The 15,396-nt window shown below is 40.6% G+C and overlaps 1 protein-coding gene and 1 non-coding gene across 3 annotated transcripts in view; one reads left to right on the forward strand and one right to left on the reverse strand.

Annotated features, from left to right (window-relative positions):
- Positions 1-15,396, forward strand: part of ndst3 (N-deacetylase/N-sulfotransferase (heparan glucosaminyl) 3) — a 43,541-nt gene that overhangs the window by 14,718 nt on the left and 13,427 nt on the right. For both annotated transcript variants that reach the window (XM_071504600.1, XM_071504601.1), the window contains exons 4-6: positions 692-846; positions 2,932-3,117; positions 7,879-8,007. In XM_071504600.1, coding sequence (XP_071360701.1) covers positions 692-846; positions 2,932-3,117; positions 7,879-8,007 — 470 coding nt within the window. The remainder of the gene's footprint in view (positions 1-691; positions 847-2,931; positions 3,118-7,878; positions 8,008-15,396) is intronic.
- Positions 1,991-2,062, reverse strand: trnam-cau (transfer RNA methionine (anticodon CAU)). The gene has a single exon. It is a non-coding gene; the product is annotated as a tRNA-Met (tRNA).

Genomic DNA, 15,396 nt, shown 5'->3' on the forward strand with positions numbered 1-15,396 from the left:
CATTCAAAGTAGTAAAATACATTTAGATAAATCACATATGGAGTTTTACACTTCAGGGCAGCAGGAAACTAATTGCCAAATATGATTAAAAAAAAGATGAATTTGCAGCACAGTAATAATCACAGGAGTAATCAGTCCCTCGAAGATATAATGCTTATAGGGGGTATATGTGATAAGTTATCCTGTTCATCATAAAAAATGGGTTTTTTATCACCATCTCTAGATTTTGAGTCACAGTCATATTTACACAGGTATATTTGTGAGGCTGTGACTTACTGCTGCACATTCTAAGCTCTCTTGTGGTTCCAAGGACAGATTTTATTGATTTTCTTGTTAAAGTGTCTAAATCTGCAGCAAGAGAACAAAGAAGCAGGATACACTGGAAAGGGAAAATAGAGGTGAGACTGAACATGATTATAATTAGAGAAAATCTGATATAGACTGAAAGATATCATCATAGCATCTGCTATTGCTATGGCATCACTTTTCATCACCATGGTATCACACCACCACTTTATTTAGCAACGTGGCATTAAGACAGCCTAGTTGCTTGATGATATATACACTAGCCTTAAAGCAGTGAGAAGCTGTGTAGAACAAACATTTTCAATATGCTCTTTATCTCCATGAAGCATGTCTCATTCTTTGTCCTTTTGTCCTTGTGCACGTGTGTGTTTTTGTGCGTGTGCAGGCACAGCGGAGGAGGACGAGGGAGATGACTTACTGTTGAAGTATGTGGATGAGTTCTGGTGGTTCCCCCACATGTGGAGCCACATGCAGCCTCACCTCTTCCACAACGAGTCCTCGCTGCTGGAGCAGATGGTCCTCAACAAGGAGTTCGCTCTGGTGAGATGGATGTGCACACACACACACGCGCACACACAAACACACAAGCACAAATTTCTTGCAGTTGTGTATTTTGTTCTTGCTTTCTTCTTGCATGTCCTTTTAATCATGCTTGCTCCCCATTGATTGCATTTTCCTCAAGGTTGTCTGTTAATGTTTTGCAGTTATAACTATTTATACTATTCATTTGCCATAGCAGATTACAGACATGATGCTCATGTGAACTCTGGGACTGGCAATTCACATCCTGTATCTTATGTGCTGGAAGGTTTTTGTTTAAATGTGCTTATAAATATGAATGGTGATAAAAAACAAAAAAACAAAATGTGGGATAACTCACAGCTCATGCTGAATATATTTTGCTAATTGAAATTAGCTGCATATGAAATTTTTTTTTAATGATCTATTTGTTTTGCTATTGCTACGTAGCCAACGTTAGCGTAAACAGCTGTTTACTTACCAGTGTAGAAGAAATGTTGAGTTCAGCATCAAACTTAATTCCTTTACTCGCTTCACTCAAGAGCTGTCTCCAGTGGTGGCAACGCCAATGTTAACACCTGTCTCTATCACGTCTGTTTTTCTGCTTAAGTTAGCATGCTAACCTGCTAGCCACAGCCCTTCTCGGCACTTTCCGATGGTGGCTCACTGTAGCCTCCAAACTGCTCTGAAGAAGTAGAGCTGCTCAGAGGGCGTATTATAACCTCACGCATTATAATGACAACGATGGAGCTGAAGCTCTTGTCAAGTGATGACACGACCCACTCCAGGCAAGAAACCACGAGAAAAATTATTAATACCCCCTTCAAGGGACATATTTGGATCCAGAATGCAGTAGGGAAATAATTTTACCTGAAATGCATTTGATACATATTTACATTTTACATTTACATTTAGTCATTTAGCAGACGCTTTTTTCCAAAGCGACTTACAGAAAGGGGAACAATCAAGGTTAAGTGCGATAAGAAGTGTTAGCGCAGCAATAAGTGCTGGTGACGATTCTTTAAGTGTGGATTTGCTATGTAGTGCTAAGAGACAGTATACCACAGTGACAACTACAGCAGGAAAGAGTGAAGACATCTCACGTGTCATTGGGCAATGCACTGTATTGGTAAACCACAAAGAACACCACAAATGTATTTAGGACTAGCAGAGGATGGTTTCGATCCATCGACCTCTGGGTTATGGGCCCAGCACGCTTCCGCTGCGCCACTCTGCTCTGGTTATGAGAGAAAATTGTTGTTTATAGCTAATATAACTGGTTTGACATATGTATACAGTACCATATATATGTAAGTAGTGGGAGCCCATGTGGGCTGCGGGCCTTCAGGTGTGTGACATTTGACTAGTGAAACAAACATCATTCACTCTTCTGTCAGCACAAACAGTAAGAATGCTTCTACAAATTGTACTGCCATGTCAAAAATATCCCAGTTGGGAATGATGCACTTTATTTTGATGGGCACACCTGAGCCCTTTTTAATCTGAAGTCCACAAGGTCGAGTGCTGTTGTTGCTCTGCTCAGCTTGGTTTCGCTCTGGTTTGCTGTTATATGTGTGTGAGTGGGTGGCAATGATTTGACCATGCATGTCGCATGCTCAGTGCAGTTGTTTGTGTGTGTGTGTGTGGGGGTGGGTGGGGGGGGTGGGGTGGGGGGGTGGGGGGGGCATGTTGTTGAAGGTGAACTTTATCATAAAGTGTGATCCCTAACCTCTTTTGTACACACACATACATATGCCACTCCCTCATCCCCTGGTCACTGAGGCTTAGCTTTGACAGTGTGTAGGTGTGTGTCAGAGCCAAGGACAACACCATCAGTCTGCGAGATGCACCCAGCAACCGTCCATCCTCACACGCACACACATACACATGCTTGCACAAACTATATATTTTTTTAATTTCCAGCGCGAAGGCCAGCATCGTAACAAACAAAACACAAACCAAGTGCTTCCTCTAGAAGGTCAGGTTGTCCGTGTTTTTATGTGCTGTCATGTCTTTTGCCATGGTTGCAAATGTACTATAACTTTTGTGTTTATATAAATAACCCTCATGCATGTGTCTGTGTATGCATATGTCCTCCCCCTCCAGGAGCACAACATTCCAGTGGACATGGGCTATGCCGTGGCCCCTCACCACTCAGGTGTGTACCCAGTACACCTGCAGCTGTATGAGGCCTGGAGACGTGTATGGAACATCCGGGTCACCAGCACCGAAGAGTACCCCCACCTCAAGCCCGCCCGCTATCGCAAGGGCTTCATCCACAGCAACATCATGGTGAGGAGAAAACGCTGTTAATCACATGTCTGTGCATCAGCATCATCACAAGCATACACAGGCAAATGTGCTTATCCATAAATATAATGTAATCAACTGACATGTTTCTGCACATATATGAACCTTCATAACTGCCTGTGTGTTCGATTTTATTTTTACGAACAATTGTGTTTCTGATACATTTCCTTACTGTGTTACTGTCTTCATCTTTTACTGGGCTAGAGGTAATTTTCATTAAGCTTGTGGTACCACAGCTGTTTGTTGTGCTTGTCCATAGATACAAGTCAGTGATGGTGCTGTGTGTAGACACATTTTATGAAATATGTTGGCCTGGCAGACAGAGGACAGATGTTTGTTGTCTGAAAAAAAAAAGAGGTGAGTCAGGTTGGTCAGATAAACACGATAAATATCACAGCCAAGTGCTTTTTTTTTTTAAGTTATCACATGTGTTTTGTCACATAACACCACTGACCGTGCAGGCGTCATGCATCAAACCTAACACTCAGTGCACGTTATGTGGTGTCCTTGCCCACCAGGAGGAAAAATGATTTGCGTAATTCGTCTGACTGAAATTAAAACAATGAATTACAAATTGTTAAAAATCAAAGCGAGCTTAAATGCTCTTCTCTCTCATCTCACTTTGAATAGCAATTTTTATTTGCTGCCTCTTTGTGCAAATAAGTGTTTGCTGAATAGTAAATTGTGTGCTGACTGTTTCTTGTGGTCTTAAACAAAAAATCAATGATGCTGGGCATGGTGTGTAACCTCTGCTTATAGGTGTGATATGAGTTCTTTGACCTCGTCCCACCACAGGATGCTCAGCTCCACCCTGATTCAATATTTAAAAGCTTCCCATTGTGGCTGTAGGTGTGAGCCTTTTCTGTGCATATGCAGGTGTGTGCATTTGTATATGTGCAGGATGTGCATCACAGAATAAGGATTTAGTAATGAGAACATTTTCACACTTTATTGCTTCAATAAATGATTCATCAGTCAGTGTTTGAGACAGCAATAGAATAAAACTCTTGTCACCCATTTCACTTAAGCAAGTTGTCTTCATCCCTCCCTCTGTCTGTCCTCCTCCTCCTCCTCTTCATTCACTTGTCACTCTGGCTCTTTGTCATTGTGCACAACTGGTCCCTTATTGACAAAAGAACCAATCACATCTGACACCAAAATTACCAGTCCACGTTGTTCTGCTGTATTTGGGTCTTGAGCAAACAATTTGCACAGACAGCTATGTCAATTTCCTAATCAGTCCTAGAAGTCTGCTTTTATTTCTTGTCATCTTGTCACAGAGTCATAAAAGACGGCCACTTAATCTAACTTCCTTTCAATACAATGCCAAGATGACAGTTTGACAGGCTATAATGTAATATTATACATTATCAATACAACGGTGTTGAGAAGCCTCAGTGAATCACTGAATTAAATATCGTGCAACTAAACAAAAATGCTTATCCAACACTTTACAACATAATATATCTCAAAGACAGACAGAAAACAACAAAGAAAAAACTGTGAGAAAACAACTAATTTTACACTAGGAGAAAATATTTTTTTAAATAAAAGCTGAAGAGGAAAAACCGAAATGAATTCCCCAACAAAAATTACTATCAAGTTACCATCGACCTCAGTGATGGATGCAGATTTTTCTCTGAAGCCTTTGTTCCTACTGTCTTTCAAAAACAAAACCAAACCAAAAAAAACCTGTCAATAACTTTTTATAGGCTGGAATAAACTTCTTTTATTTATTTTTTTCAGCTGGGCATTTTGCTCATGCACCAAAATCACACTGACAGGGGAGCAAGGACGCATGCAAATCAGATTCACTGTTGAAAGCTGGTTAGCTTAGCAGTCCTCCTCTCTCAGGTCTGTCAGGAAATGAAAGGACTTCAAGCGATGACTTGTTGATCATGCTGCTTTACTATAAGGTCAGAAAAAACACAGACCCACACCCACCACTCTTGAGAATCAGATGTACCGCAGATAATTTCATGATGAAATTACTGATGACTCTTCATCAACAGGTGTTTCTAAGGTGGAGAATGAAAAATCCCAAAAGTGCTCAAAATAAAATAACAGAAACGAGAGCATCTGCAAGCTACACAACAGTTACTAAATGGGCCTTCAGATCACGTTGTTCTGTCAAATGGTATTTACAAAATTGAATATATAAACAAATATGTATTAGTAGCCATTATTAAATATTTAAAACTGAGGAGCAATGTGAAAGCAGTGCAGGAAAATAGAGAAAGGCCCATCTCTTGCTCCAAGACATTGCATGCTGCACTGACTAAATAGCAAAAGGAGGCTAGGAAAAAGAAAAAAAACAAACTCAAAGCTTAGCTCGTGGAGGCGGAACATTTTTCTGAGAGGCATTTTTTGTGTGATGGTTTGTGCATGTGTATGTATGCGCACGTAAGTCCATGCTGAATTTGAATTTTAAATGACTTCACCATAAACCGGCTGGTGAGCTTTCAGGTTCTGATAACTCATCTAGCCTCCTGACCTCACGTAAAGTTACTCTAGGACATTCATTCACATCCTCCCCGTTTCCTTTAGCTTTCACATTTTTTCACTTCCAATTTTTCTTGCAATTTCTGTCCATTAATCTCTTTCTCCTCCGCCTCTCACTCCATCTTTGTTTGCTCCGAGGAGGACAGGACGTTGTCTTAAGGCTGTAAAATTGGTGTTTGTGTGTCTCTGTCAGCAGATTGAGAGTCACCCACTGGACCCACAGTATCAGAACAAATCAGACTGAGATATGGGATTGTGCTGTGTGTGTGTGTGTGTGTGTGTGCACTCACACAAACATGCATACTTGTGTGTGTGTATTTCTTTTTAAAATGTACTATATCAGTTTGAGCTATAGCTCTGTGGATAATTGGTTTGGTGAAATAGTGCTGAGTGTCTGTGGCTGTGGTGGCCTTCTCTCTCTCTCTTTCTCTCTCTCTCTCTCTCTCTCCCTCTCTCTCCTCTCACTTTCTCCCTCTCTCTCTCTGTCTTTCTCCTTCGTGTGTGTGTGTGTGTGTGTGTGTGTGTGTGTGTGTGAATGAGTCTGGGGTGTTTTATAGATAAACCAATATCTACGCTTCTAGCCTTTTACTCTCTGTTTCAAACAGAGAAGTGCTCCACAAGGAGTTCACAATAAAGACTTCTTCTCTTCTCTTCTCTTCTCTTCTCTTCTCTTCGATCCAATGAATCCAACGAAAAGGCGATTGATTCATCAGTTATTGAACACTTGATCTCACACCTCACTGGTTTTTCATGGTTGTTAATATATCTTTTTTTTTTTAAGTATAAGCATAAACTTATATTTATGTATTTACATGGGCCTCGACTTGTTTGGCACATGCCATATTACAGTTGAGGTAAGCGACAACGACTCCCTGATAATTCTAACATTAGATCTTAGAGCCAAAAACAATGTCACTTGTGTTGACATCTGGCTCCCTGCTTTCATCAATCAAGGCACAGAGTATGCAACTCGCACAGAAGGCGTGGTGATGTACTTCAAGTATTTTCATGGCCAAGGGTGCACAGTGCACCTGTTCGAGGTAGGATTAGAAGTAATCCATTATCATCTCCTCCTGCTTCGGTAAACAGCGAGTCACCAAAATACCAAACAGGTGTAGGTGAGGAAAAAAAATAAATTATCAGTGCCCAAGGAAGATTTAACTTCACAAGGGCAAATCAGTGCATTTTGCTATGAACCTGCATGAAAATAGGGTCTCTGCTACTGCAGTGAAATAATCTCAGCCGGCCTGTTTCTTAGGACTCATGCTATAGCTCAAGCACACTGGAGGCAGTAAATGCTGTGTCCTTTGACAACCCTAATTTAACACTTACGGGCTTCTTTCACATCAGACATGTTGACTTGCCATAATAGGAAAAGTACAGGTGGAGCTAATAACATTTGATGACTGTTTCTTTCTATTGAAACGTCCCAATAAGCTGCGTCAGTGAGCCACATGCACAATAGCAGAGTCCCGGAACTTGAACACCTAAATGGAACAGAGCCATCAATTATGTTATTAATTACACTTGTGCTTTTTATCCTATGACAAGTCGAAATGCCAGCTGTGGAAAAGGTCCGCTACACTCTGCGAGAATGTGACTGAAACCATCTGTAGATCTGACACCTGTGCTTCTTCACTGTGATAATTAACATTACCATATGCTGTATGACACGACACGTCAGAATACCCCTGACCTGCTCTGCTGCCCGCTTCTCATATTTATTAGCTGACGTGTAGCAACGCTTGAATTTATAGTAGCACATTTAATCCATACATCTATCATCTTTTATGCTGCTTGCTAAATTATTTTTGTTGTTTTCAGGCTTCTTTAAGGCTGTTTTGCTAGTTTACTTTTTAATCCAAAAATCATTGTATCATGGTGATTTCATATGCCACCTAAAGGGAAACGTGTCTGATTTTACACATTGAAGTCTGTTTACAGGTCATTGGGAGTACTAGTGTAAATGTTTTGTGGCTCCAGAGGGAAGTCTGAAATCTGATTAAAGTGCCAGTGTTATAGTGGTATAGGAATACAAATATAAAATCAGTGGAGTACTCTTTTATGGGTCATTAAAAACAACAGATTCTCATTTTCTGTAAGAAATTAGTACGTGCTGTTATCGTAAGCTATTTGTTCATCTTCATTTTACCTTGTAAACTGAAGATATGAACAATATTAACAACTCCTCCCTTTGTTGCATGTCTCTCTCCCTGTGTGTGTGTGTGTGTGTGTGTGTAGGTGCTGCCTCGACAGACGTGTGGCTTGTTTACTCACACCATCTACTATAAGGAATACCCTGGTGGACCTAAAGAACTGGACAAAAGCATCCGTGGGGGAGAGCTGTTTCTCACCGTGCTACTCAACCCAGTGAGTCACATAAACCACATACACAATCAAACACACACTCTTACACATGCAAGCGGATATACAGAGTGAGAAGCAGGGAGGACTGTTGCTTTCTATTTTGATTTTTGCACCTTAAAGAGGCACCAACTGGGTTTCCCGCTCTCTCTTTCTCTCTCTCTGTAAAGGTAACTTCCTCTCTGTCTGGTTCATTCTTTTTCATTTTTGCTTTGTGTGTGTGTTTGTGTTTGTATGTGTGTGTGCGTGCGTGCGTGCGTGCGTGCATGCGTGCGTGTGTGTATGTGTGTGTGTGTGTGTGTTTGAGTGTGTGTGTGTGTGTGTGTGTGTGTGTGTGTGTGTGTTTGTGCTTGTGTGCATGTGTGTGCGTCTGTCTCTTTTCCTGTCAGGGGTTGCTTCTCACTGTGGAGCTGTGTTCATCTCCCCACTTTAAATTAGGTCTCACCACAGGGGGGTTGCTGTCACACACACACACACACACACACACACACACACACCCTCCCGCTCGTGCTTACCCCCGCTGCGTATGTCAGCTCAACTTGATTCTGCTTTGAATTAAGGAACAGAATTAGGGTTTGGTGGCGGTTAAGATGCTCGTCCATGGGCACGTGCTCACAAGCGCTTGCACACCCGCTGTTAAAGGCAGGCATAGAAATTCACAGGAATTATCCCCATACAATCTCTCTCTGACTTGCACCACACACGTGCCGTGCACATGCACAAACACACACAAAGATGCTCATGGAGCAGCAGTAGGCTGTATTGAAGTGTCAGGTAGGGGAGTGCTGAACTAGAGGAGCTGTCAGAACTCAGGGAACATCACAGAGTCATGCAGCTTTGCACAACAACCCGATCCAACCCTTTCTTCTCTCTCTGCACCACTTTGTCTGTCTGTCTTTCTTTTTATTTCTTTCTTATTTTCTTTCATGCTTTTTCTTAATGTCATTCTTTTGTTTGTTTAATTCATACTTTCTTTGCTATATTATTTGTGTTTCTCTCTCTCTGTCTTTATTTTGTCTTCTATTCTTTGCTGTTTTATTTATTTAGATTTCTTTTTCATGCTGTCTCCTGTGCCTGTAACACTGTTTCTTTCCTTGAGCACAATTTTTTGTTTTTACTGTTTTAAAATTATAATAATATGTGACATTTGCATAGGAACAGAGTATACGCTTGATGTACTCCTCTCAACTGACAGTTGGTATCACAAATTACGAATCAGTTTATATTCAGTTTAAAATAACTCTAAGACTGCTTAATTGTGCTGTTCCTAACTTCTCTGAATTAGTATACATAAAAATGTTTTTACACTTCCCCTAAAAGCAGCAGTGGTTTTCTAATAATAGGCAAATAACTAGGTGGTTGGTATGGAGTGAGTTTAATTTATCTTTTCCTGTCTTATAGGTGGAGTGATTTTGGGGGCTGAATTGCTTGTTACTGTATTTATTGTTACACTTAGGGAGACAACTTGTATGAATACAAGAAGTCTGCGGGGAGACTGAACCAAACAAATAGTCACCTGTTCATGTAAAAGTCCTACTCCTTTTTATTATTAGGGACTAATAATTATCTGGCCTTTTGATATTAAATCTCTGAAACAGTTAGCATGAGCAGCGCAAGCCATCATGACTGACGCCTAACAAACATAAAGTACATACTTTTAGGAAGACCAGCAGTTTTATGTTTGAGCTTTGCTTCAAAGATAACAGAAGTAAAGACTTCCGGGACTGCCAAGAAAATGCCAAAGGTTTCATTTCCAATAGGCCACTATAACCTGAGGTTATTTATTTATTAAATTTAAAAGTAGGTAAACAATGACAGAGTCTTTATGGGTATGGAGGCATGCAGTCTGTAAAAATGAATGAAATGGCCAGTTTGAGTGGAAATATATAAAATTTGCTCTTACACGTTTATTCACATTAATCCACCTCTGCCTTTAAAACTTTTCCTATAGTTGCTGTGCTAATGCAAACTCTTGCTCTCTGTACTAACAAAGGTCTCGTGTTTATTTTGCCTTCCCCACATCCCCACAAGTTGACAGGATTGGTTCCTTAGGTTATATGACATATGAATCCCTAACTGTCTGAATCCGTTTTTATGAGACTGTCATTGGTTCACTGCAGTTACAAGATGGAAATGCGCAGTCATGGCGATAACTGCTTATTTTGCTTATGATATGTCTTGTATTATATTAAAAAAAAATCATATGGACATGAAAAAAAGGTTAAAAACTTGGGGTGGCCAGGTAGTTGAGTGGTTAGGGCGTGTACCATGTGAGCACAAGATGCTCCTGGAAGTCTTTACTTCTGTTATCTTTGAAGCAAAGCTCAAACATAAAACTGCTGGTCTTCCTAAAAGTATGTACTTTATGTTTGTTCAGCGTCAGTCATGATGGCTTGCGCTGCTCATGCTAACTGTTTCAGAGATTTAATATCAAAAGGCCAGATAATTATTAGTCCCTACTAATAAAAAGGAGTAGGACTTTTACATGAACAGGTGACTATTTGTTTGGTTCAGTCTCCCCGCAGACTTCTTGTATTCATACAAGTTGTTTCCCTAAGTGTAACAATAAATACAGTAACAAGCAATTCAGCCCCCAAAATCACTCCACCTATTAGACAGGAAAAGATAAATTAAACTCACTCCATACCAACCACCTAGTTATTTGCCTATTATTAGAAAACCATTGCTGCTTTTAGGGGAAGTGTAAAAACATTTTTATGTATACTAATTCAGAGAAGTTAGGAACAGCACAATTCACCGGTTCGACTGCCGACTGGTCCGACTCTTTCCTGCATGTCATTCCCCTCTCTCTACCCCCTTTCCTGTCAGTCTCCACTGATCTATAATAAAGCCTTCCCCCCCAAAAAAAAGGTTAAAAACATGATTTTCATCGTAGGCGGGGCTTTAACTATGGCCAAGAGTTGATCTACAGGTTTTTGAGTTGTGTTCATACTCCCTGTAATAAAGTTCATAGTCTCCACTTAAAATTTAGTGAGCTTCTCAATATTTGATTCCTTGACCTCAAAACTTCTCACTAGGCCTCTGAGTCCTTGAGCCAGTTGGTCAGGGCTACTAAAGAAGTGTTTCTTAGAGTTTATGTGTCTGTCCTTTAGAAGTCGAACATAAAAATTCAATAATTTACCTGAGGATTGAACCCACAGTGTCAAAATTTCAAAACGGTCCTCTAACACCCTGAATTATTTGGTCTGACATTTATGAAATGTACTTCTTAGAGCCTTTGCTTCCTCACTTTGGGTGTTGGACTTATATTCTCATAAAAACTGAACCTCAGAACTTCCGAGAAGTCCAACACTGGTTTAAGGGGTCATTCAAAGGCTCTAAGAAACGGTCAAATGTCTGACCAGAAAGCTGTTAGAGCACTGTGTGGAGGGTTTAAGGTTATGAGTTCAATCCTTATGAGGCCAACAGCTAAAGTGATGGAGAAGCTCCCAGTCTGAAGGTAACTCAGTGGCTTGGTGGGTTTGTTCACGACGCTAAGACGCCAAGGGTGCATTTGTGCTTTGAATCCTGCCCGTTGTCGGTACCTGAAGCATCAGAACCAGTTCTGCTGGGAAATGTGGGGGAGGGGCTTTAAATGAAAACTACCTTTTTCTTTGTATGACCCTTTTATTTCAGACTTTAACCTCTTTATCCTTTTTATTTTATTTTATTTTATTTGGTTTGTAAACAAAAAATAGTGTTTAAGAAGACTGATTCTTTCAGTCGGTTAAACAGACAACCTGTAGTCTGAAGGCCAGTCTGGAGCTACAAACCATTCACACTTCAGAGGTGTGTGTGAATCATTAAAATCCCTGCAGAGGCTGTGTTGAGTGTGAACATCAACACACAAACACCTGCAGGTCAACTCTTGGCAATAATTAAAATAAATTTAAAATCGAGTTTCAGACTTAATTATAGCAGGATATATGGCACGACTTACCTGGACCTCTGAAATGTCCTCTGATGGTGACAACTGAAAGGTCCACTGTTAGATAGATACAAAAGAAACACATACAAAGGAGCACACACACACACACACATTTGTATATGTTACATAAGGGTTTGAAATTCTTTGAAATTCTTCTTAAGAGCCAGAAACACAGACGCTAATTACATTTTTTCTGCTATCTTTTGTCCTTCTCTCTCGCTCCGTCCCTTTCTTGATCAGTGTAACACAGGATGAAACTCTCCTCTTGTATCTCTTAATGAAGAGACCTATTAAACATAAAAGCAATTTAAACACTAAATGAGAGCTATCTGCCATGACCTACGTCCACACATACACACACACACATGCTCACACATACATACAGACAAATGATTCATTCTCGCTTCTGTCTGCTATGTTTCCATTTGCAGACGCACAAGCTTTCATTAGTGTGTGCACTTTGTGTGTGTAATCAATAGTGCTCTGTAGCTCACTGCTTTAGTCCCCTGGGGATTTCCTATTGTTTGATGATCTGCACATTGGTAACATTGTCACTTCCCATTCAGTGACTTTAAATCACATTTGGCCTGTGGTGGCAGTTTACCACTGACAGCAAACAACATATTGGATGTGTGTGCGGTGCATGTGCATTAGCTGTATGTGTGTGTGTGTGTGTGTGTGTGTGTGTGTGTGTGTGTGTGTGTGTGCATGTGTGCATGTGTCCATGTGCATTTGGATACTTTCACATCATTCTGGGCTGCATCAGCAGTCACTGAGCTCCCCAACTCACACATAAGCTCGACAATCGATTGGACGACCTAGACTCTGCAAACAGCCAATAGGGCACAAGTCATTCCCCAATAAATGGCCAGGAAGATGGTGAGAGAGGGGGAGAGGGTGAGAAGGTGGCAGACAGATTGAGATTTAATTTTCAGGTCACGGCATCTTTTGTCACTTGAGAATCCAGACACATACAGAGAGGAAGTGATGCACATACAGACGCGCGCACAGAAATACACACAAACACACGCCAGTGCATATGTTGTGTGTCAGCATTGAAGTATCTGCATAGGTGTGCATGTGTATGTTTGTATAAATGTGTGTCCAGCTGACATAAGCAGAGCTGTAGACATATATCAGGGCTGACATTTAGCGCTTAGCTCTGCCACTAAGCTTATTGGCCAAACACCAAATATCAGCACAATCACCCTCCTTCCCAGCCCTCTGTTTTACAGAGTGCACAGTCTCACATCCCTCACCCTTCCTATCTTGTCTAGGGGTTCTATCTTTCTCCATCGTGTTCTCTCTATCTTTTTTCCACATTTCAACTTGTGCATGTTGACTGTGCTCACACATGTGAATCTTTCAACACTTTTTGTCTCATTTCCACTCCTTTCTTCCCTTTCTCAGCAGTCCTGCTGATTGCTACTGAAGGTTTTGGCAGCTCATCAACACATACAGGCTCTCAAACATACGCACACAAACACACACACACAAACACACACACACACACACACACAGACTCACACACAATAAGCTACGATCCAAGCAGTAGTAGAAATTAGAAAGTGAGAGTAAAGCAATGAAAGACGACAGAAAGGACCGGGCTAGTGGATGCTGACTGGAGCTGGCAAAATAAATTGAAATCATTTGCTGTATTGACGTTCAGCTTTCAATTATCCACTGATGAGACAGAGACAATGAGATGGACTGTGAGAAACAAAAGAGAGAGGACAGCCACTGCAAGAGTGAGAAGGGGGGAGATGAAGGTTGGAGGGATGAAGGAGAATGAAAACGGCGGGTGGGAGGGGGTGTGTGTAGGCTTCTCTTTAGTAGTAATAACAATTCAATCAAGGAGAAATGTATGTGGAACTAAGTGGTCTGTAATGGGAAACTGGCAGCTACAGCTACACAATGAAGGAGACGAAGCAGCAGAGAAGGCAGGGACAGACTTAGTGAGATAGATAGATAGATAGATAGATAGATAGATAGATAGATAGATAGATAGATAGATAGATAGATAGATAGATAGATAGATAGACAGATAGATCGATCGATAGATAGATAGATTAAGTTGTTTCTAGCTATGAGCAGCTTCTGCATTTCCTGTGTGCAGTGCATTGGACAATGGTATCCATCAATTCTCAGAAATTAAGGGCTCTAAAAGCCACTATGTACTACATAGTAATCATCATGGTATATAGTTTTAGCAGTTAGCAGTTACAGATACGAAACTGTTATTCTGACAGGAATTTATACCATAGCTTCAGCATCGGACATCAAGCAAACTGCGAGGGCCACAGTCAGTTACATTTCACATTGACAAAACAAAACGTCTTTCTGAAGATTCACAATTTTTGTTTTTTCCAGCTGTGACCAGCTCCTCCACATCCTATGTGCACTGCATTGTTGCAGAATAGTGTCCATTTACAGCACACTCAAATATTGACCAAAATTATAATGCATATGGTCCTCCTTTTTATTCCCTTATGGCAAAGATGCTGCTGAAATTCATATGTATTGAAAAAAGGATAAAAAAAAATAACACATAGCAATGCAATAATTTCAATTTGCTTTTAGAAAATAAGATTCTCTTGCACAACAGATCTCTTGCAATACACTGTACAGAGAGATAGACAGACCGACAAGTGAAAAGAAAACGTCCTCAACCAAAGGCCAGTAAAACAAGTAATTTCTTCAAAAATGCAATCATGTTCAAGGGGATTGGAACATGTCACAAACTCAAATACATGACTGATGTTCTCTTAATCTTCCAAGACATGGTGTTTGTGTTTGCATGTGAGTGTTTGTGTGCCTGTGTGTTCATGTGTGTATGAATTTTGAAGAACATCACTCCACGTTGGACTGACATGCTTCATCAGAGCATCTAGGTCAGCATGAGATTTGAGAGAGGAGGAAAAAAAAAAAACATATAGTGACTTTCTCAAGCAGACGAGAGAGTGAGAGCAAGACATTCAAAGCGAAGAAGAAGGAGGGAATGGAGCTGCATAGGAGCACAGAGAGGAAAAGACAAGGGACAAAGATTAAAAGAGGGAGGCTGTGGGGTTGGATTTATTTCTCTTATTTCTACATTTCTCTCCCAGTCCAGTTCCAAGTATGATTTGAGCCCAATTCTGGTGTTAAATTATTAGTGCAGTATTCTTTATTAAAGGCACATAGGGGACTCAAAGCAATCCAATATTCAGGGAATGAGACGTGGCACTAGATGCCGAGGAAAGGTTTATATGGTTCAGTTAATTGAATCCTTAGCCACCAGGAGTGTTTGCGCAGTGTCTGGAGATTAACACTCTCTCTTTTTGTTTTTTAATTCAGACTCACCTGCCAAGGTTACTCGCTCATCTTTCCCTTTGTTAACCCTCTGTGATTTTGTTTTTCTCCTTTCTTTTCTGCAGTTCTCCAATTACGAACACAAATCATCTTCCCACTCTGCCTTTGTTTAATTTGGC

The sequence above is a fragment of the Trachinotus anak genome, unplaced genomic scaffold, assembly GCF_046630095.1.
Source record: "Trachinotus anak isolate AG129_WGS33_773 ecotype Australia unplaced genomic scaffold, CSIRO_AGI_Tana_v1 ptg000019l, whole genome shotgun sequence".
NCBI classification, from domain to species: Eukaryota; Metazoa; Chordata; class Actinopteri; order Carangiformes; family Carangidae; genus Trachinotus; species Trachinotus anak.